Below are 25,725 nucleotides of genomic sequence, written 5' to 3' on the forward strand. Positions count from 1 at the left end.
GGGGCACCTGAGCCGAGTCAGAGCTCCGTGTATCCATTCAGACAGAGAGCCCCGACCTGGCCTTGCCCCCTTTCTCCCCTGATTGGCTGACTGACTTTGATTGCTGCAGGAGCCAATGGCGCCGCCGCTGTGTCTCTCCAGTCCGGAGGAGTGTCCCGTACGGCGTGGATATCGCAGGAGAGAGAAGGGGCTCAGGTAAGTATTAGGGGTGCTGGGGTGGCTGCTGCACACAGAAGGCTTTTTATCTTAATATATTAAGATAAAAAGCCTTCTGACTTTACAACTCCCTTTTAAGGTTTTTCACCTTCTATGCATTAAGGTGAAAAACTTTCTGTGATGCAACACCCCCCCCCCCCCTTTTTTTTTTTTTCTTACCTGAGCCCAATCTGATCCAGCAATGTTCACTAGCGCAGCATCTCCAGCCGCTTTCACTTTCCTATCGAACAGATTGACAGCCGCCGCAGGAGCCATTTACTCCCACTGCTGTAAAAAAAAAAAAAAAAAAAGGCTGTCCTGCTGGGCCGAGTTCTTTTGTCTGTCAATGGATCCAGCAGCGGGACTTAGGATTGCAAAAGTGGGAAGGGAAAGTGGCTTTGTTTGGGGACACCCGATGACGAGGAAGAGCCTGGAGCGCCGGCGGAGGACCCCGAGGAAGGGGATTGGAGCTGCTCTGTGCAAAACCATTGCACAGATCAGTATAGGCATGTTTTGTTATTTAAAAATAAATAAGTTTACAACCACTTTAACCCCTTCCTGACCAGCCGCCGCAGTTGTACTGCGGCAGGTTGGCTCCCCTGGGCGAACCGACATAGCTGTACTGGCACCCACGATCGCTCCACACAGAGACAGAACGGAGATCCTGCAGGTGCTGTACATAGCTTCCTAAAAACATCATGGCACCCTATCTCAGTATTGCTCTTGGTGCTGATTCACACCAGAATGCAGTTTGGGAAACCCTTGTTCTGTGTGCATTTCCCACACAGTGTTCAAAACTCGCTGCACTTGCGATCTGCAGCGGGTGTCAGCGCAGTGCTAACACTCCACACACAGTTCACAAACGCAGGGGTCCAATTTCTGTGCATGCACTACATTTGATGTGATTTCAGCCCACCGAAATAGGAACGCACAGCATGTTCATGTGCATTTTTTTTTTTTCTTCTCTTGGTCTTTGCAGCACTTTTCCTGTACTAGCTGTCACTTTTTGAAAGCAGCACAGCAGTGCCGGGCTCCGGCCAGATCATTCATACACAGCTCTGTGTATGAATGAACTACAAGCCCTGACATCCTTAGCGGCTGCTGGTTTGTAGTTCTCAATGAACTACCACAGTGCTGTGGAGCGCTGTGGTAGTTCATTGAGTCTCCCTGTCAGGGAGTATCAGCTTACCTCTACGGGTAAGAAGATACACCAACAGTGTTCAGGAGACCTGCATGGCATCAGAAATCTGCCGATCGCTGGTGCAATGCTCTAGTCTACAGGCTCCTAATACAAAAATTGTAATGCACATTTTTTTTACCTGCAAAAAGATGTGCATTTATTATTTTTTGTACAAAGGTGAACTTCTCTTTTTTTTAAACTGACATTCCCTTGTTTATATTTGTCCTTTTTTTATGAGCTTCCTGGGCATATCCAGTACAGCATTGGTTAAATTTAAATTGCAGCCATTATTGAAGCATTTGCAGATAATTTAAGCGATTGTCAACATAAATTGCATTCTGATCCTTTATTGTAGTTTGCTTTATTCACTTGTTTACTTGGCATATCAAATAGGCACAACCTTTTTAGAGCCAATGAAACTGAGTTTTAACTTTTTTTCTTTCTCTCTTTTTATTTTATTTTTTGTAAAGGCTGCAGAATACGTTCCGGAAAAGGTTAAGAAGGCAGAGAAGAAGTTGGAAGATAACCCATATGACCTCGACGCTTGGAGCATTCTCATTCGAGAGGCACAGGTTTAGTGACATAGGATTACATTACGTTCTCTCTCAGTCCCAATAATGGCATAACATTTCTTTTGGTCTGTATACATCTGTAATTCTGTACATGCTGTTTATTCAAATTCTAGAATCAGCCTATAGACAAAGCCCGGAAGACTTATGAGCGCCTAGTGGCCCAGTTCCCAAGTTCTGGCAGATTCTGGAAACTTTACATTGAAGCTGAGGTTAATATTTTTTTTTTTATATATTTTATGTGGGTTTGCAAACACTACATTGCATTGAATATATGGTATTAAGAAGGGACAACACACGTAGAACACATTAAGCTCAATAACTCTTCTTTCCTTGTAAATCAGGTTTAAAGTATTAGTTGCTGACTTTGCCAAAGTGTTACTACACTGATGATTGTTGCATAGTGATACTGCAACAACATTAAAGCGTTTTAATTGTATGGAGTGCTTTAGACTTTTATTTATTTGTCGTGTCAATTTATTGCCTCCTGTGTCATTTATTGTTAGATCTAATCAAATTTCCACCTAATACGATTGCAAAAATATTTTGAATGGTATCCTGGAAAAAAGTAGTTGTGTTTTTGTAATAAAATATTATGTAATGTTTTCATGTGGGTAGTCTATAATACCATGTATTTCTCTTTATGCTGTTTGTTTGCATGAGAAATAACCAACATTTCCTCCTGCAGCTTTCATTCCAGCAGTTTACCACCTCCACAGTTACATACATTATATTTAAAATGTTTGTGGTGCACAGCTAAACACACACACAGACTGTTGTACTCAAGATAGCTGTTTATTGATGTTTAACTGTATTGAATATAAAGAAGTTAGCACATTTTATTAGATGGGTATAAAAGTAGAACTAAAAGCAAAACATTTTCATTTTGTATAGGGCAGGGGAGGGTTATAACTCCTGTCAGATATTTTTTTTCACCATCCGTATCCCATTGGGGAGAATTACCTTCTCTTCCTGTCCCATAGCCAAACAGTAAGTGAGTGGAATTCCCTGCAAATTAGTGGAATTTGTTGGGGACCCCCAGGTCACCGGAACTAGTAACCACATTGGAAGATTCCCCCCATTACCTTTTTGGGGATAACACAAAATGTGGGGTTTTCTTTTACTTTCGCTTTCAATTATAATGGTAATCAAGACAGAGGATGAATCTCCTTAATGGGGACACTGACAGCAATAAAAACTGATAAGTGTTCTAATCCCTCTCCACTCTATCCAAAATTAAAGCAAAAAGTTTGTTGGCACTCACTAAACATTAAAAAAAAATCAAACAAAAGATACTAAATAGAATGGGGTACTGATGGGAACTGTTATTCCTGTTTTTATATGAAAGGATGCCACTTTTGGCTCCTGCTGCATAAGATGGGTTTACTGCATCAGAATAGGTGATCTGCAGATGTGTTTTAACTGTGGTCTGACAATACAGATATAAATAGATAAAAATGTCCTTGTTTGTGAATTGTCATAGCTCTCCTTTAAAGGAGTTAATTTATTGTATGAGTTTCATTGTACACTTATTAAAGTGAACAGTGTTTTTACATATGGGGGATGTCTAAAAGACATTTCATATAGTTTTTAAAGCTAAACTCCAGGAAGTCACCCACTTTGATAAATGTGCAGGCATACTATGGTTTAAGTGATGGCTAGCCTTCTGAAGCCCCATAAAACCGTCAGATGTAAATTAAAGGACAAGTTCCCCTTTTCAGAAAAAATAATAAAGGAACATTTTGTTGCAGGTAAAAAAAATGTGCTTTTTATTATTTTCTGTTGCAGGAGCCTGTAAAGCATTGCACCAGCGATCAGTAGATTGCTGATGCCATGCAGGTCTCCTGCACACTGTCAGTGTATAGGCTTGTTTGTACCACGTATGAGGAAGCCGATACATGCTGACGGGAAGAATGAGTCAACTACCACCACGCCGTGGTAGTTCATTGAAATCTAAAAGCCGACAGATGCAGAGGCTCCCGAACCTTGTAGTTTTTCATTCTCAAAGTGCTGTGAATGAGTGACACTGCCGTGTGGGGCTCTGCCCCCGCATTTTTTGTTTTTTAATAGCTCACGGGTGGAGAAGATCCCCCCCACTGGCTGGCACAGCGGGGGAGTGGAAAGTTGTGGGTGCTGGTGCATTCTTAACATGTTACACCCCCAATATGGGTTTTAACATGTTATGAAAGGTGATCTTATCCTTTTTAAAGAGAAGTTCCAGAGGTGGCATGCACCTACTTGTACTTGACTTGTATGCCCAAGTTCCTGGAAGTGGCTGAATTCCAAAATTTCAGCTTTCAGCTCAAATTTTTATTAAAGGGATTGTAAAGGCAGTGCTCACAATCACTGCCAGCCCCTTTGCTACGATAACATGTAGTATACAGTGTATGCGGTTATTTAAAATTCTTCTAAATACATTATTAGTCACATGACCGCCTGCCGCTCTCTTCCTCTAATGTATGTACTACAGAGGGAGGGGCCAAGATCTCCCTCTGACATCTGCTGAGCGGTCACGTGACCTCCCTCTGTAGTGCATACATCGGAGAAAGAGAGCAACGGGTAGCCATGTGATCGGTGAGGAGAAATAAGGTATTTAGAAGAATTATTTAAAAAATTCTGTATACTACATGTTATCCTAGCAGAGGGGCTGGCAGTAATTTTTATACTAGAAGGGGGAAGGGCGGCTCGTACACAGAGCTGACAGCCAGCTGGGGAGGGGGGAGATAAGAGAAGAGAGCTGCAGATGATAGGCATGTAAACTGACCACGGTGTCGGGGGTTAAGCAGCCATGCTAAACCGTGGTCAGTTTACAGGGGGCAGGGCAGGATCAGCCAGGTATTGTGCTGTGTAATATGGTCCCCTGCATCACCTACAAGCACTGTGCTGCTGTTCATGGTTCTAAAGGAACAGAATCTCCTCTTTCCCCCCTTCTTCTTTTTTTTTTTTTTTTTTTTTTTTGGGGGAGGGGGGGTGTAACAAACGCTTTAATCCGCTCCATTGTGTTGTTTGGATGCCCAATGTTAAAATGGTATAAATATGTCACTCCAGCTTGTGTCTTTTAAATTTCACAGCTGTGTGGGGAAGGTCTAAAACTGGCCTTGTACAAAGGTGCATGATTGTTCCCCAACAATAAGATCTTCAAGAGATCTCATCAAATATCCACTTGTCTGAGTTTGTAGGGTAATCAAGTATTGCAATCCTGTTTCCTCTATATACTGTATTTCCAGATTGTTGCACAGTATAGTCAGATTGTAGGTAGAAGAGGAGCTCAGATGACATTTGAATGTATGGGTGCAATGTGACTGCTGGGAGAGTTCAGCGGAGATGTTTGCGGAGTTTTGTGCATAAGAGCGGATGCTTGGGTTGGCTATGGAGTTGACAGAGTGGATTGTGTTTCTGCTATGTTATGTATGTAGCCAACTTTTGTCTAGTTATAGGCAGGAGATGATTCCTTTGTCTATGGGAAGAACAAATCACTTCTCTTGCAAACCCTTTTGAACATATGTTCTTTTGGGGAGAGATGTGTAGTCTGCAGATTTTATACAATCAGTACTGATTAGACTAAGATGCCCCTATGCTCTGTGCTGCCCCGTTTCCCCCCCACCTTATTTAATCAACATGTCTGTTTGAAAATAGGCTGTTAGGCATGCCTACAGATGTTTCCATCAAGGTCAGTTTTTCTTGTATGTGTGGCACTTGTAGAATACTTCATACTCTGAGAACTGGGGTTGTCACAGCTATAAGTGAATGACAACTCGGCCAAGCCTGTGAGGGAGAGAGGAGAGAACGGCTACAGATGGGCACAGCAATGGATTCAGTGAGAGCTCAGGTAAGTATTAGAGAGGATGTGGGGGCGATACTGCTACCTGGATATTTTTTTTTTGCCTTAATGTAAGGATTGCATGAACCGCTTTAAAGGTTTGTTTTTAATTTAGAAAAAACAAAAAAATCTTGTATAGGATGGCCATAGGTAAACAGATATCTTTTTAAAAACCTGAATGTGTTCTCAAGATTTCCTTGATTGAGTGGAATGATTGCTTGGACCCATTTTACTTGCAGTGAGGATGCCACAAATACACTATTGCTGTTCTTTATGTCCTAGATTTCATGCTTCACCTGATTATAAATGTGCAGACTTGTCCAGTCTGTGAAGAATCCTATAGTTTGTGGGCCACAATTGGCAATTGCTTGTATGGCTGACTTGTGTGATTCTGCACAACAGACAGATCTGAATGAATATGTTTGGCAAACCATATCTTCTGACATGGCTATTGTAGGTGTAGTTTCACATTTTGCTAACAGAAAATGTACTATTAATAAAGGCGTACTATAGCCAAAACTATTTCATATGGTTTAGTGCTGGGAAAGCTTATGGCCTCTTCCGGGATTGTATTGCTGTCTGTCTCTGTTGGGAAATATAACTAAGGGCACACAGTACAGCTTTTTAGTAGTATAGTGAAGAGTTAGAACAACATCTTCTTTTTTTTTTTTTTTTTTTTTTTTTTTTTTTGCTTTCCCAATGAACTTTACTGGCTGTCACAGGTTCAGGAAATACGTGAAAGCCCACCACCTTTCCTCCCCAGTGGAGTCATGGTTGGAAACCAGAAATACTGACACTTCCCCACAATATTCAAAATTATATATTAAAAACAAAAAAAAAAAAACGTTGCTGTAGTAAGGACTCGTCCTGCGTGCTAAGTTGCTGTTTTCAGCAGCTGCATGCAGGTAGCCTTTACAAGTGGATGCATGGGCTGCATGTGAAAACTTGACGTGTGCAGGAGCTGGTGCACGGATCTAAACGTAGACTGTGTGTGTTCATGTCCATGCACCCATTCCTGCATGCATAATTTTTGCTGTCTGTGCAGCTGCTGCATCTCAACTATAGACTGCCTATGCGCAGCTCCAAGGTGGAGGCAGAAAAGAGTGGCTCAGCACGCCAGATGGTGTCGATGCCTGTCTGAATGAGCCCTGAGAGGCTTCAAGGGAGAAATGGGAAATTGTGTACAGTAGGCTTGAGTAGTAATGCAAGATATACTTTTTCACTCATGGTGCATTTTAAAACATATTTTTACAGTGGTTTTAACAGCATTCTGTATATAAACACTGACAGTTTCTTGTCTTTAGTAGACCCCTATCTTCTCAGACCGTTAAAAACTGAACTCCAGGCAAACGGCTAACTACAGCTAATACCTATGTAAACCATTTATCTGCGAAAGGGTTTGTACATCTTTTCAGACTTTTTTTTTTTTTTTTCTTTTTTGTAATCCTGGAACCTCCTCCAAAACAGCACAGCCAAGCTTGTGACTTCTGACTACACTACAACCTGATCTGAGTCCTGCCCTAGTCTGGTATTGAACAGTGATGGAGCAGCAGCACTCTGATGTCGTCTTTCTCTGTTCTTTCCATGTAAAAGCTTGTTTTGGTGTTAATGTGCCAATGTTGTGCAAAGCAATAAATCATCAATTGGCTCCGGTTGCTTTCTCTACCTCTTGCAAACGAAATCCTTTGTTGCATTGGGTAACAGTAGTATACTTTTCAAAACATTGTAGGCACTTATGCTTTGTATATACATTTTGAGTTTTTGTATTTGCCCAAATATTTTTTTTTTTCCATACAAATATTGTGTTCTACAAGCACTGTTGTATCTCCCTGTTAGGATTTGGTCCACCCCAATTTTGTTTCCATGTTACTATAGAAAGTCTAAGGCCCCTTTCACGCCAGTAGACCGATATTTAGGTCTGCCTGTCTGTTTTTTCCACTTGAACTCAATCAAACCACCCATTGCTCTCTATGGAGCGATGTCCTCTGACACCCGCCTCCATCTGCTCTGGCCCACTGAAAACAGATAGATGGGAATCTGTTCCCCATCTGTCCGTTGGATGAAAATGGACAGGCAGTCCGTTGCCATCCAACTGCCCTATAGAGAACAGCAGGTTGTGTCCGCTCTGTATAGCGGAGCGGACACGGACCTGTCATCCGCCTGCTTAGCAGGGATCAGCAGAGAGATCCCCCGCTGAGCAAGCAAATCCGCTTGACAGATTCTGCTCCATCTGGAAGGGGTCTTTGTCATACGTCAACTGTTCAAGCAGAAAGCTACCTCCAAAATGAATTTTATCTTTATAGTAAGTAGTATGTTAAATACTTTACTCATTATATTTTAGCTTGATAAATAATTTTGCAATGATACCTTTTTATAATCTCAACATGGTTGTCATAGCAACAAGTCACATACAGTAACTGTCTTTGCAGCAAATGTGTTTTTTTTTTCCCCATTATTAAACATGAGAAGTTATAATGGGTTGCCTTAGTGGCAAAAATATCAACCTTTATGGTAAACCTGTGGGTATTTGTGTGTGTGTTTTTGTGGTTTTTTTTTTTGTTTTTTTTTAAACTTGAAACCCAAGCTCTTTACTACAGGCAAGAGGTGAGCATTAAATTGCAAGAATATTTGTTCCTGCAGGCTGCCCACTTCCACCTAGTAGAGTGTCCCAGAGCGCCTCAACATTTGTTGGCACTGTGATGCCGGTGTTCTCGTTCTGGCCTCTCCCTCCCCACTCGTCCTCCTAGAAGGTGAAAAGCTGTGTGCTTTATTACCAATTTAGTATTGCCTGTTCAGTCTTTTTTTTTCTTTTAGGAAAGCGGTATCTGTAGTTATTTATTTTTTGCTATTGATTCTGTGGATATTTTTTCTATGCTTATTCTAGCATTTTCTAAATTTTACTGCATGCATTCTTTCTGTATAATTTCTTTTTTTTTTTTTTTTTGTCCAGTAAGTTTTTTAGTAAGGTATTCAAAATATACAAAAAAACAAAAAAAACAAACGCTCCAAATGAGAACAAAAAAAGCTGTCCGTTATAGGCAATATCTGTACATCACAGGGGGGGGACAAACTTCCTGTAACTTTACTACTGTGCGCCATCATTCAACTGCTTTCAGAGAAGGCCATTTCTCGTGATATTCCAAAGAAGGAAACATTTGACCACTGCAGGTTGAATCAATATTCTTCCTTTAGACCTGGTCATTGGTAGCCAACACTAGACTGAGCATACCACAAAGCTGTTCTGTGCATACTATGTATTGCCTGCAGCAAGGATGTCTGCCACTAATGGAAACATTAAAGGGGTTGTAAAGGTTCACGTTTTTTCACCTTAATGCATCCTATGCATTAAGGTGAAAAAACATCTGACAATACTGGCCCCCCTAGCCCCCATTTTACTTATCTGAGCCTGTTCACCTGCTGTGCTCACCCCCGATTTCCTCTTCACTGCTCACCCTGGCCGTTGATTGGCTAGAGTGGATGGATTGAAAGCAGCGCAGCCATTGGCTCGCGCTGCTGTCAAACACATCCAATGATGCTGCGTGTCGGGGGCTGGTCTGAGTGTTACAGTCAGCTTTATAGCCGCCGGCTGTATCATGGGAGCGCGCCCGCAAGAACTAAACACCATGCGAGAGAGCTCACATGAAAATGTTTCGTTCTTGAGGGGAGGAGCTGAGACAGCCGCCGAGGGACCCCAGAAGACCAGGTTCGGGGCCACTCTGTGCAAAACAAGCTGCACAGTGAAGGTAAGTATAACATGTTTGTTATTTAAAAAAAAAAAATACCTTTACAACCCCTTTAAACTAAAGATTAATGGATGGTTGACACATGGGAACTGTTTTACTTCCACTTAATATTGGACCCCTTTTTTCTGACAGTTGACAAGATAATATTCTTTAATAGTTTGTGGATTTCCATTTTTTCAGTCATATTTGAGAATACCCCGCTATATGTTTTGTGTTCTCATTCACACAACATACCTAGTAAAATATATTCAGATGTATGTGTGTGCAATTTTTTTTTTTTGGAGCCTGCCTTATGGCAAACTGCAAGCATTTCTAAGGCTGGGGTTCATACATGTCCGTTTTTCACTGCAAATAAAAAAAATTTGGTTCAGCGGTTCAGGTGCAATTTTGATGCGGTGCTGATGCGAATTTGCAAGGCTCAGGACTGAAGTGTTGTCACAGCTGTGATTTCAGTGCTTGCTAATACATCGTAGATAAAGGGTGTCAACTCCTGTAGTAGGAGAGCAATCCGTGCTGAAACCCTGAACTGAACACATGCATTTCAGAAGTGTTCCCATAGAACTCAATGCGCTTGGAATTCACACCCGAACTGTACCACAGTGCTCAGAAAACACACAGGACTTTTTTTCTTTTTTTTTTTATCTTCTTTTTTTTAAATTGGCACTGCAAATGCACCGCATATACAGGTACATTTCATAAAATTAGAATATCAAAAAGTAAATTTATTTCAGTAATTCAGTTCAAAAAGTGAAACTCCTATATTGTATAGATTCTTTACACACGGAGTGATATATTTCAAGCATTTCTTTCTTTTAATTTTGATGAGTATGGCTTACAGCTAGTGAAAACCCAAAATTTAGTATCTCACAAAATCAGAATATTACACAAGACCAATTAAAAAAAAAAAAAAGATTTTTAATACAGAAATTTTGGCTTACTGAAAAGTATGTCCATGTACAGTATTGTAAGCACTCAGTACTTGGTCAGGGCTCCTTTTTGCATGAATTGCTGCATCGATGCGGTGTGGAATGGAGGCGATCAGCCTTTTGCACCGCTGAGGTGCCCTCCGCCGCTTACCGGAGCCGTCAGTAGCGGCGGAGGCGATCGGGTTCTTCTCCCTGTTGGGCATGAAGATGAGTGAGGGGAAGATGGCTCCCCCCTGTCTCCATATCATTGCAGGGCGGAAGGGATGTCAAAACGTCGCTTCCGCCCATAGCTCTTAAAGGGACTTTTTTTTTTTTTGCATTGTAGTGTAAATATGAGATCTGAGGTCTTTTTGACCCCATATCTCATATTTAAGAGGTCCTGTCATGCTTTTTTTCTATTACAAGGAATAAAAGTGACAATTTTTATTTAAAGATTAGTGTAAAAATAAAAGGTAAAATAAATAAGAAACTTTTTTTTTTTTAAACGCATCTGTCCCGCCGCGCTCGGGTGCAGAAGCAAACGCAGACGTGAGTAGCGCCCGTGCATGAAAGCAATGTTCAAACTCGTGAGGTATCGCCGCGATCATTAGAGCGAGAGCAATAATTCTAGCCCTAGACCTTCTCTGTAACTCAAAACATGCAACCTGTAGAATTTTTTTTTAAATGTCGCCTATGGAGATTTTTAAGGGTAAAAGTTTGTCGCCACTCCACAAGCGGTCGCAATTTTGAAGCGTGACATGTTTAAATTTATTTGGCGTAACATTATCTTTCACAATATTAAAAAAAAAAAATTGGGCTAACTTTACTGTTGTCTTACACTTTTTTTGAATAAAAAAAAAAAAAATTTTTTCCCAAAAAAGTGCGCTTGTAAGACCACTGCGCAAATACGGTGTGGCAAAGTATTGCAAAGACTGCCATTTTATTCTCTAGGGTGTTAGGGAAAAAAAATATAGGGTTCTAAATAATTTTCTAGCAAAAAAAAACGGTTTTTAACTTGTAAACACCAAATCTCAGACAGAGGCTCGGTCCTTAAGTGGTTAAACCAGGTATTGGTACTTTTGGCAGTGTGGGCAGGTGCCAAGTCTTGCTGGAAAATGAAATCGGCATCTCCTGGTAGAGGACTGCCCTGACTTTGGCCTTATAAAACACAGTGGTCCAACACCAGCAGATGACACGGCTCCCCAAATCATCACAGACTGTTGAAAATGTTGTGTTTCATTTAAAAATCAAGGTCCTGGAGTCTGAAGGAAGAGTGGAATCCAAGTTGCATGAGGTCCAGAATGAAATTTCCACAGTCAGTGATGATTTGGGGCCAGGTCATCTGCTGGTGTTGGTCCACTGTGTTTTATCAAGTCCAAAGTCAGCGCAGCCCTCTACCAGGAAATTCTAGAGCACTTCATGCTTCCCTCTGCTGACCGGCTTTGTGGAGATGCTGATTTCATTTTCCAGCAAGACTTGGCAAATGCCCATACTGCCAAAAGTACCAATACCTGGTTTAATGATCATGGTATCACTATGCTTTTTTTGGCCAGCAATTTCGCCTGACCTAAACCCTATAGAGAATCTGTGGGGTATTGTCAAGAGGAAGATGAAAGACCTGACGCAACAATGCAGAGCTGAAGGCCGCTTAAAAGGAACCTGGGCTTCCATAACACCTCAGCAGTGCCACAGGCTGGATTGATACAGTAATTCATGCAAAAGGAGCCCCGACCAAGTACAGCGTGCATGCTATACTGAACATGGACATACTTGCCAACATTTCTTTATTACAAATCCTTTAATTGGTTTTATGTAATATTCTAATTTTTTGAGATACAGAATTTTGGGTTTTCACTGGCTGTAAGCCATACTCATCAAAATTAAGACAGCAATGCTTGAAATATATCACTCTGTGTAATCTATTTAATATGAGTTTCACTTTTTGAATTGAAGTACTGAAATTAAGTTTTTGATCTAATTTTATGAGATGCACCTGTATTTGACCAGCTTCAATGGAAATCAATGTTATTTTACATGTCATGTGAATTGGATGCAGTTCAAAACACATCCAATTTGCATATATGAGAGCCAAGCCTCAACCATTTTAAAGTGACTCTGTCCCAAGGACTGACAGTTTCTTCTCAATAACATGCAGTGCAGGAGGCCAGCTTAAACCTTTAACCATTTGTTAGGACCGACAATGTTCGAATCTAGGTTGCAACTGATAATGTGATTTGCCAGCACAGTACAGACAAGGTCAATTATGGCAAAAACCGCTTCCCAGTCCCCTCATTAAGTGAGCTAAATCTGGCCACAGATGGAACGTGTTTGTTGTGTTTTTTTTTTTTTTTGTTTTTATTTTGTTCAGCTCGGCTCATCCAAATTTAGCACAAAATTGCCGGATCCAGTTTCTGGTGTCTGTGGGATCAGTTCCACCTTATCTCAATCTTTCCAACGTGTCTGTCATCTCCTCCACAGGCTTGGGATGAAGGTCATTCTGGTTATTCACATTAAAATGGCTTGGCTGTTGAATCCCAGGTCCTAAGGGACAGATGCCTGTCTCATTTTGTCACCCCCACTCTTTAGGCTGGGTTCATACCTATGTGAATTGATTGTGAGTTCCCCCACATCCAATTAGCATAGCAGGAGATTGTGACCGGTGTTCTGCCGAGAAAGTTCCTCTCGGCGGATAAGGACCCCCCCTGCGCCTGCGCAGTAGGAGCCGGTGGAAATAGCCGAAGCCAAATAGAATAGAAATCAGCTGTACACGGCGCCTGTAAGAGGGCCCCTCGCGGGCTCGCTTCGCTCGCCACACTTCGGGCACGGCCTCGCTGCGCTCGGCACTTTTTTATTCTCCCTCTAGGTCCACTTGGATGGTGGGGCTTGAACCTGGACCCAGGGCGCAGGCGCCGTGTACAGCTGATTGAAGTTTTTCAGCTTCGGCTATTTATGTTGGCTCCTAGTCATTCGTACTGTGCAAGCGCAGTACAGGGGGGTCCTTATCCGTCGGGGGAACTTTCTCGGCAAGACACCGGCTCGCTATGGAGCCGTTTCACATATCCCCATTGAGGCTTGCACAGGAGTTCGGTCTTTGGCTCTGTTTCAGGGTCGAATGTAGGCAAAAATTCAGCTCTGATTTGTCCCTGAAATAGAGAACAGGGACTCACTGGACACCTGCAGCGAGCCGCATTTGCCAGGGGTGTGAACCCAGCCTGAAGATTGGGAAGTCGGCTTCTTGCAAAATCTATCATTGCATTTGGAATGCTTCCTTTGCATGCTGCGAGACCACATATAGTCATTCTAGGTAGTACTCATGGGAGGCAACTTGTCATTACTCCAGTCTGGTTTAGATCAGCATTTGGGTATAAGTACCCTCGAGGGGCAAATCTTTGCCATGGCCATTCTGTTTCAGAAACTGTTGGCCTCTTATTTCCTAGTTGAGGCATCTGTGCAGGTTGTCTCACATCTCCTCTGCAGCACTTTAGCTTGACTTTATGGTTCTTCAAACCTATAAGATAGTTCCTTATCTGACCTTAAGGTGGCTGTTATTGCTTCTGTCATCTATGTGAGCAAGGTCTCGGAGTTGACAGACTTATTCTGTAAAGAGCCTTTTTAGTGTTACACAAGGAAAAGGTTGTCCTGATTCCTAAAGCTTCTATATTGGCCTAAGGCGGTGTCCCCTTTCCACCTTAGCAAGGACATTGTCCTACTCCCAAAACATCTAAATTTAAATTCTCTTCACTGCATTGATGTGATATACACTGTGAGAGTCTCTCTTTTAGGTGCCTGTTTGTGCTTATTAAGGATTTCTACAGTGGGCTCCCTGCTTCTTATGCCACCATTGCTAGGTGGATTAGATAAGTCATTATTCGAGCCTATGGCATACAGGATAGGGATAGATATGTTAATGCATCAAGGGATTTCTGGCTCTCAGGATCTGGCAATTGTCTTTCAGATTTGTGGGGCTGCCACCTGGTCTTAAGTTTTTTGTACATTTACATTTTACCAGGCCTATGTTAAGGTCTCCTCTGATGACAATATTTTATTTTTTGCTAATTTCTCATTTGGACTGCTTTGGGACATCCTATGGTTAAAAACATAAAGATCCTGTGTCCTGTCCTCTACCACTAAGAAAATATGCCTTTCACCTACAAATAACTTGTATTGTTTTTGTTTGGTGAAACAAGCAAGCTCTTATTTTAAAGAAACTTGAAACAGTGCATAAAGTTACAATAGTGAAGGTGAAATGTTTGCAGTGGTCATATCTCTGTTGTCCCTGGACAGAGTCCACCTAATGGTTTGGATCAGTTTTCATCATGAAACAGAATATTTTGGTTCTCATCATTGTGTTGCTCACTGGAACTCTGCTCTCCATGTTTCCTCTTGCTTTAGATGTTTTACAGTTTGTTCATTGCAGGTCCTTATTATTACTATTTTTTTTCATTTATTGAAAAGTGGGTTTCTTTCAACATGAAGTATTTACTTTGTGCCTGGGAATTTGCAATAAAATGTCAAATTTTTTCAGCATTAGGACATTACTTCTGTAACTTGCAGGTTTTTAACATGAGATCGTCTTTTCAAATCTTGCTTCAGTAAATTTGGTCTCATGCATACTGCAAGGGTCTTTTCTGCTCAACAGCTCCTCTCAAAAACATGAGTGGGTTTTTTTCTGCCTGTGAGCATATGTCTGTAAACTCCTGAAAAAGCCATAGTGTGCATGGACACATTGGCTAATGTGGAGAGGAGTTTTCAAACAGAAAAAAATGAGCTCAAAATCAAAAAAGCTCAAAAGTCTTTAGGAGCTGTGCATCTATTTTCTTTGCTTTTACAATTTTAGCTGTAGCTTTTTGCAGATTATGTTTTTATTTTTTTTTTTTTTTTTTTTACAAAAAGCAGGACTCAATTTCTTCTTTTTTTTTTTTTTTTCTTGCCACCCATTAAAAAAAAACAAAAAAAAAAAAAACACACATTAGCGCCATCCTTTGATGCCCTCAGAAGCTGACTGCTGGTCCTTCTCTGAGTTGAATGATTACCAGCATCATTCAATCTACTTTGTAGATACCAGGATGTCAGATGCACATCTTAGGGGGGCTTCATCCTCACTGATCCAGGGCTCACAGTACTAGTCTCAGCAGAGCTTACATGTCATTTGTCCAGGAGGATGCAAAGCCTGCTGCTGAAGGCAAAGATCAAGGACCTTTGCTACTAGATCAGCCAGAAGACCACAAGATTAAAGGTATGTATAAAGCAAAAAATAAAGTGGAGGGAGGGGTGTGCATTGTTTTGCTTTAAATCATAGAGCAACCATCCTAGGGGCTTGTTTACATGGCCTTTTGTTTGCAGCAGGGCAGGTGTGTTTTTTTTTTTTTTTTTTTATTCCTTAATTGGCTGATGTTTAGGTTTGGGTTTCTGAATCAAAGGTGATGATAGCAGTAGTTATTCACATTGTAACTGCAGAAGACCAGCTAAATATACTACTACTACTAGATTCACCTAAAGCTGGATATATACTTCAAGCACCTAGAGGCCAGCTGTCACGTGCCACCATCATAAACAAGGCATGTGGAGGCCGGGGTCTGAATAGCTCAAAAGAGACAGGCTACCCACCCTCTAGCTGTACTGGAACTGACAGAAGGTTAGGGCAAAGTGTCACCCTAACCTGGTAGCTGTTCGGTTCAAGTTGCATGGTTCCAAAATGTACAAATTGTATACACAGCACATTATCCTGCCAACAAAAAATGCACAGGATGTGCTTGGGCCATCGAGGACCCTGCAGAATTGCAGTGGAACACTTGATGGTTGCTCAGATCAAATTGTTATAAACAGCAATATGTGTGGGAAACCATGTGCTGTGTTGCCTGTTCAGAAAGCTAGCCCTGGCTATACCATTCCTGGATAAATGGGGAACCACTGACTATTACAAGTAGACGTGAATGAAATATTGCTGCTAAGCACTATAGCTCATCTAACTCAGTCTTTGTTTTCCACTAGATTGAAATGAAATGAGGACCTCCCTTGCATTAAATAGTTGTTGGTAGTTCTAAAGGGGATTGTACAGTTAAATAGTAAAATGTTTGAGTGCGTATACTGTATGTGTTCCTTAATCATAAAAAACACACTTTGGGATCTATGTATAAAACATTCACTATACCAATGGGACAAGAATCCACATAGAGCAAAAAAATCACAATTTTCTTTTATATATCATTAGTGCCATCTAGTGGCCATAATGCACAGGGGGAAAAAAACTCATTATGGTCACTACATGGCAATTTGGGAAACTAAGCATAGTAAAAAATGACGTTTTTTTTTTTTTTTCCCCCTCATTCTGACTGTGCAGATGTTTGTCACATTTGTCAATCAAACATTTTATACAGAGATTCGTTAGTCTTTCTGTCCATTTTTATGTAATTAGCTAATCTTTATTTGTATTCCATTTCAACTCCAAAAACGTGCTTACTATATGAGATTGAGCGGACATTCTTGTTTTTACTGCTTGGCTAATGAGCTAAAGGGGATTGTTAACCTGTCAAAACTGGCTATAATGTGGTAGTGAGTATAATATATTAGTTTGTGATTATGCAAGATACATTTTCAGGCTTCCCTGACATATTTTTTTGGGAGGAGAAGTCATGTTTCCTGTTGTCAGTATATTGAAACAAGTCACAACACAATCAACTTAATAGTGTTCAGAATTCAGGGGGGCGAGGACTAGCCTAGCACGCACAAGAGACATTTTAGACCCCTTTCAATCCGATCAGTCCCGCCTGTCAGTTTTTCACGCAGACCTGATCAGACCCTCCAGTCTGTTCTATGGAGCGGTGGATGTCAGTGGACACATGTCCGCCGCCATCCCATCCAATGAATGGTGGTCCGGCGGATCGGAATGGAAATGGACAGGCGGTCCGTTCCCATCTGATTGCCCCATAGAGGAGAGTGGGATTGCTGTCTGTGTTCACTCTGCAGAGCGGACACAATGGACTTGTCATCTGCCTGCTCAAGAGCTGAGCAAGCGGATTTCGCTTCACAGAGGCGCCCACATGAAAGGGGCTTTAAAGACAAAAATAGATCCTGCAAAAAAGTGTCTAAACCCACAAACAAAATGTAATCTATTGACTCTTCCCAGTCCTTGAAGGTGGTGGCTGCGTTTTTGTTTTATTTGCTCGTTTTTCTCCCTTATTTTCGCATGGTGATCTTGCCATTAACATGCTTCATGTCCTAGGGTGATGTCAGTTTACTGTATCTGTGGAGGAATAGCTTTGTCACCTAAGGACAAGATGTGTTGGAATTATAGGCCACCTCCCCAATTTGTCTTCTGTGTAACCTCGGTGGTGGTGGTGGGGGGGGGGAGCAGATTGTGTAGTTCAGGTAATTTGCACAGGGCTGATAACCATGTGTGAGCGAACATTGCAGACTATACAGGGCAGCACTTGATTTCTGGCAGGATCAACACTTTTTTTTTCACTTATTCAACAGATATAGCAAAACCTTTTAATTGAATATTTAACGGATAAAAGGAGAAAAGATATCGTTGGGTTGATGGGTATAAAGAAGTTAAAACAAAAGTATTGCACTCATTCATTGCTAATTTGATAAACCTATAGCACAGGTCAGGACAAATATTATAAACGCTGTAGCCAATATAGATCTGAATAAAGTTTCTTAATGGCATCCCCACCCATCTGAAAACGTGGTGCATTTTTGGGGGCGCAAAATCACATGGTGTCGCAGCACCACCGTACCTATAGAGATTGCTAGGCTTCAATATAACCTTTTTTAATTTTGGGTTTAGAACCACTTTAAGTTTTTATATCTCAGTTTACCAAGACCGTCTGTGGGCCAAGTTATTTGATCTGCTTAAGCCTAGTGCACTTTAATTAATAAATACACATGTTCTAATGTGTGATACAGCTTGATTCGTCAACTGGAAAGTTTCAGAATTTAAAGTGCACTTCTGCCCAGACTGCAGACTTTTGTATTTACATAGTATTTATAAACAAGCAAGAACTCAGTTTATAAAAATCCTCCTTTGGTAGCATCCCGTCCTCTGCATAGTAATGCCTGGTGCACATTATTATTGAATTTTTTTGTTGAACCCTGCGAGCTGAACGAGAAAAAAAAAAAATTAGGAGCTTGCTGTACTATCTGCACAATGTTTGTACTGTGATCTCCCTGCTGAGCTATTGTGTTCTGACAGGGATGCTGTCCCCTGTCAGCACTAGAAACCATTATGCTTAATGTTGCTTTCTACCTTATTAGCCATTTACCAATAAGGGGATTTTGACCAAAAATGCAGTAGACAAACCTGCTTCCACCACATTTTATTTTTTTGTTTTGTTTTTTTTCAAAATACAGCCTTTTAGTGCCTGATAATTTGTTACTCCCTGTTAAGGATCTTTGGACCCCTATACCAGTTCACTTTAAAGGGGAGCATAGAGCTAAGCTGTGACACCCCCTAGCATCATCTTTTGGTTGTGCCTTGGCACCTTTGTGTCTAAATATCGAAAGACACCTGGGCCCATCTTGTACTATTACTTCATTCAATTGGACAATAAGAAGTATGGTGTTGGATGCATTAAAGCAGTAGTAAACCGCATAAAAAAAAAAAAAAGAGGCACCGGGCAGTTTGTCATAATGTGCTAGTATTCATTGCATACTAGCGCATTACGACAGATTTGCCTGAAAACGAAGCCCTCCAGTGACTCGCTTTCCCCGCTGAAGCCACTTCCATCTTCAACCACTCTTCCTTCCAGGTTCACAGGCTTCCGCGACATGAATGGTCAAGCCAGGGACTACGTCGCTGATACGCATGGGAGTCACTGTTTACGGCACAGCTCTGAAGGATTGGGATGAAAATGCCGTTCCTTCAGAACGCATGCGCCCATATCGTCACTGGCTGCATCTAAAGTAAATATCTCCTAACTGGTGCACATTTAGGAGATATTTACTGTACCTATAGGTAAGCCTTATTATAGACTTGCCTATAGGCAAAGGGAGTTTACTTCCAATTTAAAGAGGAAATCCATTTCAGTACCTATACTAATGTTTTTTTTTTGCGGGGGGGGGGGTTGTTGTATGTGTGGCGGGCAGAGAATATTTAATGAGGATTTTACGTACAACATGTTTCAGTCATAATTCAAATATATGCAAAGCCAAAAGCTAATACCCTGTTCCCCCATTTTAGAATGGAGTGGTGTGTTTTTGTTTTTTTTTGTTTTTTTTATTTATTGATATATTCGTCTTAATGGGGACCTTATCCCTTCAATGTAGACATGACATAAGAAGTGGGAGGAAATCCCTCCAAGGTTACACCAGAATAAGTGATCCCATTGGAAGGTTTTTCCTCTGTGGGTCTGGTGACAACTTTTGAAGGGGTTGTAAAAGCAGGTGTTTTTTTTAAATCTTAATGCTTTCTATGCATTAGGATAAAAAAAAAAACCTTCCGTGTGTAGCAGCCCCTCTCAGCCCCCCTAATACTTAACAGAGCCCCATCTCTATCCAGCAATGTACACGAGTGCCTTGGCTGGCCAGGACTCTCCCTTCTGATTGTCTCAGACGCAGCAGCGGCGCCATTGGCTCCCACTGCTGTCAGTCAAACTCGGCCCATCAGAGTGGGGGTGGGGCTAAATCGCGCCTCCATGTCTAAATGGACAGGCCGAGCTGCAGCCCAGCTCAGGTGCCCCATAGCAAGCTGCTTGCTGTGGGGGCACTCAACAGAAGGGAGGGACCTGAGAAGAGGATTCGGATGCTCTGTGCAAAACCACTGCACAGAGCAGATAAGTATAACATGTTTGTTATTTTTAAAAAAAAAAAAAGACTAGGATAACTTTAAAATGTGTGTTTTGCTGAAGAAAATCTACAGGTAAAGTAAAAAAGTAAATCTGTTAGGCTAGGTTTCCACTATTGCTACCTGAAAGTCAGGCGATTTTGCCGCGACTTGAAACAATGCCTGTGTCATCAAAGTGGGACCAAATTAGTGCAGGGAATACTTTTAAGTCACACACATATGAACGGTACTCATTGGAAATCATAGGGTAGGACTTGTCATGTGACTTTGCAGTCCCAAGTCGCACTAGTGGAAACCGAGCCTAACGGGGGTACAAGCAACAATAAAATCTTTTACAGGAGTTCTAACACCTCACCACTCTATCCAGAACTAATAAAGTGTTGGTTTTAGATACTTTGAAACCTAGCTTCAGAAATTTGCAAAAAAAAAAAGCATCTAAGCTTGTTAACTGTAGCTGAGACGTAATACTTTTCTTTCTCCTCGCTCCAGGGCTCTCCTCCACCTCAGATTGTGAGCAGTCCCTCACCATCCTTGCTTACAATACAAGGCTGTTAGCTCTGCAATGTACTTGTTGGCATCATTGTGCAGTTGCGGCCCGTGTATTTTAGAGGCTTTAGGGCACTGGTTGCACAGTTGGAGGGAGCTTTCCTGAGTGAGGAGTAAGGTAAATGATGCGCCCTTTTACCCAAGGGATAAAGAGGAGTATTAAGCCATTGCAGGGGGGTTGGGCTTGGTTTTTTTTTTTTGCTTTCTTCCTTAAAGTCAGGCTTTAAGTCTATCAAACACAGTTATTGGGAAGGGGAGTTCTGCTACCAGTATCCTCTTTTTGTGTTGGGGTGCAGAAGAAAATTATAGTTTCCGTTTTACTTTCCAGGTATAGAAATATATACTTGCATGTTCTGTACATCTTCAATCACATTACCAGAATCTGCTATGCAGTGAATGTTGAAAATCGGTTGTTTTATTTCGGTTTACATTACAGATTCATGTTTCAGTGTTCTCATTATTAATGTTCTCATTATTATTATTATAAAGTTTTCAAAGACAAAACAGAACATTTTCTGCAAAAACTGTCTGGGGGGGGACGACAAAAACTTCTATAAACACCTTTTTGGTATTTTGTGTACTCTGATACCCAGATAGTATTCAGTATCACAATAATTTGTACAGTTTATTGCTATAGATTGCTTCTGTGTTTAACTAGTTCATGTTTGTGTTTTATTAAACTAATTTGAAAACATTTTTCTGTACTTGTTTTCTTGATGTTTGTTGATTGTTTTATTGACTGGATATATAATATTTTTCTCCAGAAACACAAACATTACCATGCTCAGTTCTAACCCTTTTTTTTATTTTACAGTAATAACTCCATTTTAAAGGTTCACCAGTATTTCCATAATACTCTGGACTGCTCTGTTGGCTTCAGTCTTTTGTGTCCCAGACCTGAAAAAAGTATTTAGATTATGAAGTGTAGAGGAAAGTCATACATTTTTTCCTTCTTTTTTTTTTCCAATTTTTTTTTTTTTTTTATTTGGAACAAGAAAGTAGAACATAATACAAATGGCTTGGACGAAAGTCTCATAAATTCTTATCTGCAAAATTTGTACTATTGACTTAAGAATATTTTTTTGCAAAAAAATATATCGTACTCGCCTAGATGGCTGCAGTACCAATTCCAGCTGCAGCTGTCTCTCGCCGCTGCGGAGACCAAGAACTGAGTGCTCAAACACTGCTGATTGCTCAGCTCTCAGTCCTCAGCCTGCAGAGAGCTGGTGACTGTCAGTCACAGGCTCTCTACTCTGCCCCTCCAGTACTCAGTGGAGCACTGGGCTGTGTAGGGGGTGGGAGTGGCTGGCTCAGGCTTTCAGTGGCTCCCTTGGAGGCTGAGCCAGCTGTCGTTCTTGTCGCCTGAAAATGTGTCATAGGAGTGCAGAACAAACTGCACTCCTGTGATCTATCGGAGAAGTATAGCCAAAAAAGCTTTGGCCATACTTCTCCTTTTTGAAGTACTGAAACTAGAGAGGCAGCATGGCATCTAGACACCTAACTAGCATTTGTAGAATAAATTGGTAATGAAGACATTCATGTCTACTCAGCAGCTCTTCCCTTTTAATGGCCTTCCTGTCTGAAGTCTTCGTGCTAATCTTCCCCATTTAAATAACTTATGCTGGGAATATGTTAACAAATATGTGCCCTTTTGAGGTCCACCATCTGACTTTTTGTGCAGCTGTTGGTTCTCAATCATGGCTGTCCGTGACAGCTCTGGACAGGATTTAAAGTGGTTCCTGATTTATATGGTGTTAACTATGATGATAAAGGTCAAAAGACAGTGGGGGGTATTTATGAAAGGCAAATCCACTTTGCACTGCAAGTGCACTTGGAAGTGCTGTAGATCTGAGGGGAAGCTCTGCTGATTTTATCATCCAATCATGTGCAAGCTAAAATGCTGTTTTTTATTTTCCTTGCATGTCCCCCTCGGATCTACAGGGACTTTACTTCCAAGTGCACTTTCAGTGCAAAGTGGATTTTCATTTAGTAAATAACCCCCCAGTATCACTTTATCTCTTTTTATTTGTACACTACATCATAATAGTAAAGACCACTGTCAACTGCAAGATTTGGGACTTTTAGGGCCAAGTCACACTATGTGTGATGACTGGCATTTTACCGCACTGCAAGGACACAGATAACCATAGCTTTCTGGGTGTCCCATTCTCACTGCACAGACCATATTCCCATTGCGCACATTTCTGGAACAAGCTCTTATGGTACTAGTTGCTGTAGCGACCGCCATCTGGATACTGGAACCTGTACGTCCAAACAGTTTTTATTAAAGAAAGGTCACATCACATAACTGTGTAGGGCACTACAAGGATTTGTGATGTGATCTTTCTTTAATAAAAACAGTTTGGATGAAATTGATGATCCTTGGCGTGCTGGCGTATATCTACATACCATTCTCACTGCAACACAGCCTGCAGCTGTGCTAATATAGACATGCTGCATTTTAGCACAACACGCTGTATAGAATTGCATGTAACTGCATCGTGCTGCTTCACAGTGACATGAATGAAGCATATTTTTGTACATACTTTTGTTAAATTAAATAGAACTAAAGGCAAAACTTTTTTTATTTTATTTTTTTCATTTGAAATTGAGCAAGAGAAGGTTATAACCTCTATCAGATTTTTTTTTTTTTTTGCCATCTGTGTCCCGTTGCGGAGGTTTCCCTTCACTTCCTGTCCCATAGCTAAAAAGGAATTGAGAGAACATCCTGGCAAATTAAGAAAATTCTTTGGGGCCTCCCAGGTTAACAGAACTACTGTACTGATTTCCCCTCTATTACTTTTCTGGGAACAACCCAAAAATTGGGATTTTCTTTTACTTTCAATGATAATGGTAAACATGGCAATTAGAGAGGGTGAATATTCCTAACGGGAGCACAGACGGCAACAAAAACTGACAGGTGTTATAACTCCTCGCCCCTTTATCCTAAACTAAAAAAAAAAAAGTTTTGCATTTAGTTATATTTTAACTTAAGTGACAATACAAAGGAGAGATATGATGCGGTGAATCAGCATCTGTCCGTTCAGTTTGAATGGGCCCACAAGTTGTCTCGTTGAAAGTCCTTAATGGTGCAGTTGATACAATACTTAGCTGTGATAGGCTTGGGACTTCATTGGTAAAATTAAAGAATAAGTTCACCTTTCGTAACATGTCACACACACATATGCAGGGTGTAACATGTTACAAATAGACCGGCCCCTGGACCCCCCTATCTGGCAGCTAGTGGGAATCTAAAACCAGCCCTGCTCCCCCGCTAGCTGTCGAAATTAAAAAAGAAAAAAGTTGCTGAGCAGGGCTTTGCACACCTGGCTGCGTCACTCGTTCACAGTGTTCTGTGAATGCAAAACTACAAGGTATGGCAGCCTTTGTGGCTGTTGGCTTGTAGTTTTCAATGAACTACCATGGCGCTGTAGAGCTCTGTGGTAGTTCATTCTCTTCCTGTCAGATTGTATCTGCTTGCCCATACGAGATGAGCGGAGACTCAGCTACACTAACCGATCTGCAGGAGACCTGCATGGCCTCAGTGATCTGCTGTTTGCTTGTGCAATGCTTTAGAGCAGGGATATGCAATTAGCGGACCTCCAGCTGTTGCAAAACTACAAGTCCCATCATGCTTCTGCCTCTGGGTGTCATGCTTGTGGGTGTCAGAGACTTTCTATGCCTCAAGGGACGTGTAGTTCTGCAACAGCTAGAGGTCCGCTAATTGCATATACCTGCTTTGGAGGCTCCAGAAACAAAAAAATGTATAAATGCACTTTTTTTTTTTTATTACCTGAACGTCTCCTTTAAAGCAGAGTTCCACCCATTTAAAAGTCAGCAGCTGCAAAAAGTGTAGCTGCTGACTTTTAATAATCAGACACTCACCTGTCCCACAGTCCATTGATGCGGGCTCACGAAGCCCCGCTCCTCTCCTCCTCCTCTCCGAGGCGCCGACATTCTAAATGTGCCGGCTGTGGCTTCACACTCGGGCGCGCACTGCGTGCTGTGAATGGTCGAGCAATCTTCTGGGACCTGTGACGTGTCGCAGAAGATTGGGGGGAGAGGTGAACCTCCTTCTGGTGCCGCGGAGCCCGGGGAGGAGCAAGTGGGAGCTGGGTGCCCATAAAAACTGGGTATCCGCCCCCCCCCCCCCCCCCAAAAAAAAATGACATGCCAAATGTGGCATGTCAGGGGGTCACCATCACTTTTAAAGCGGAAGTTCCATTTTAGGGTGGAACTCCGGTTTAACCTTCAGCCTAAAGGTGACCGAGTTCATATGTTTAGCATTGTAAATGCGAAAAAATGAAAAGAAAAAAAAAAGTTTGTGCTTAAGTGGCATTATCCTTAGATTTGGAGAGAGATATACCCATACTGAGTTACATTTCAGTATTTTTCCCCACCTGGCCAATAAACCATAACAATGCATGTGTGCTAAAAGGCCTGTTTTCTATGTAGCGAAGAGAACGATCAGTGATTGAGGAAAATCTCTGCTGCTATTGCCAACAATTTACATATGCCTTAAATTGCTTATAATCTATCATACTAGTAACCAGTGGGTGACTGAGTCACCATGTATAGAGTACATCTATTACTGTTCTTGCACTTCTATGTGCATAGCCACACTAAAAAGTTAATTAAACCCAAGAACAAGAAAAATATATTGCAGCTTACCAGTCCTTAAATGTGGTGACTGCATTAGTAATCTTTTTTTCAGGCAGAGAACATTTTCGGCGCATAAATAAAATACCTGTAGATCTTGCCAGTGTTCTTGTCACTTCCTCTGAGATGATCTGGAAGCAGAAATCAATGTTTTCTTTATCATCCATTTAGGGAAATGGGAATGTAGTTATTTAGACATTTTTTAAATTTCCATCACTTCCATCTTTTTGTGATAATGGCATCTGCTAGGTAGATGGGTTTTTTTTTTTTTTTGTGCGCATTTCAAGTTCTTTCTCCCACCATCCAGTCTAAAATAAGCAT

The 25,725-nt window shown here is 41.3% G+C and overlaps 1 protein-coding gene across 1 annotated transcript in view; it reads left to right on the forward strand.

The window, feature by feature from the left end:
- Positions 1–25,725, forward strand: part of CSTF3 (cleavage stimulation factor subunit 3) — a 101,858-nt gene that overhangs the window by 18,492 nt on the left and 57,641 nt on the right. Inside the window, exons 2-3 of the mRNA XM_073604469.1 lie at positions 1,846–1,947; positions 2,061–2,156. Of these exons, the coding sequence (XP_073460570.1) occupies positions 1,846–1,947; positions 2,061–2,156 (198 nt within the window). The remainder of the gene's footprint in view (positions 1–1,845; positions 1,948–2,060; positions 2,157–25,725) is intronic.

Source organism: Aquarana catesbeiana, linkage group LG11, assembly GCF_042186555.1.
Source record: "Aquarana catesbeiana isolate 2022-GZ linkage group LG11, ASM4218655v1, whole genome shotgun sequence".
Lineage (NCBI taxonomy): Eukaryota > Metazoa > Chordata > Amphibia > Anura > Ranidae > Aquarana > Aquarana catesbeiana.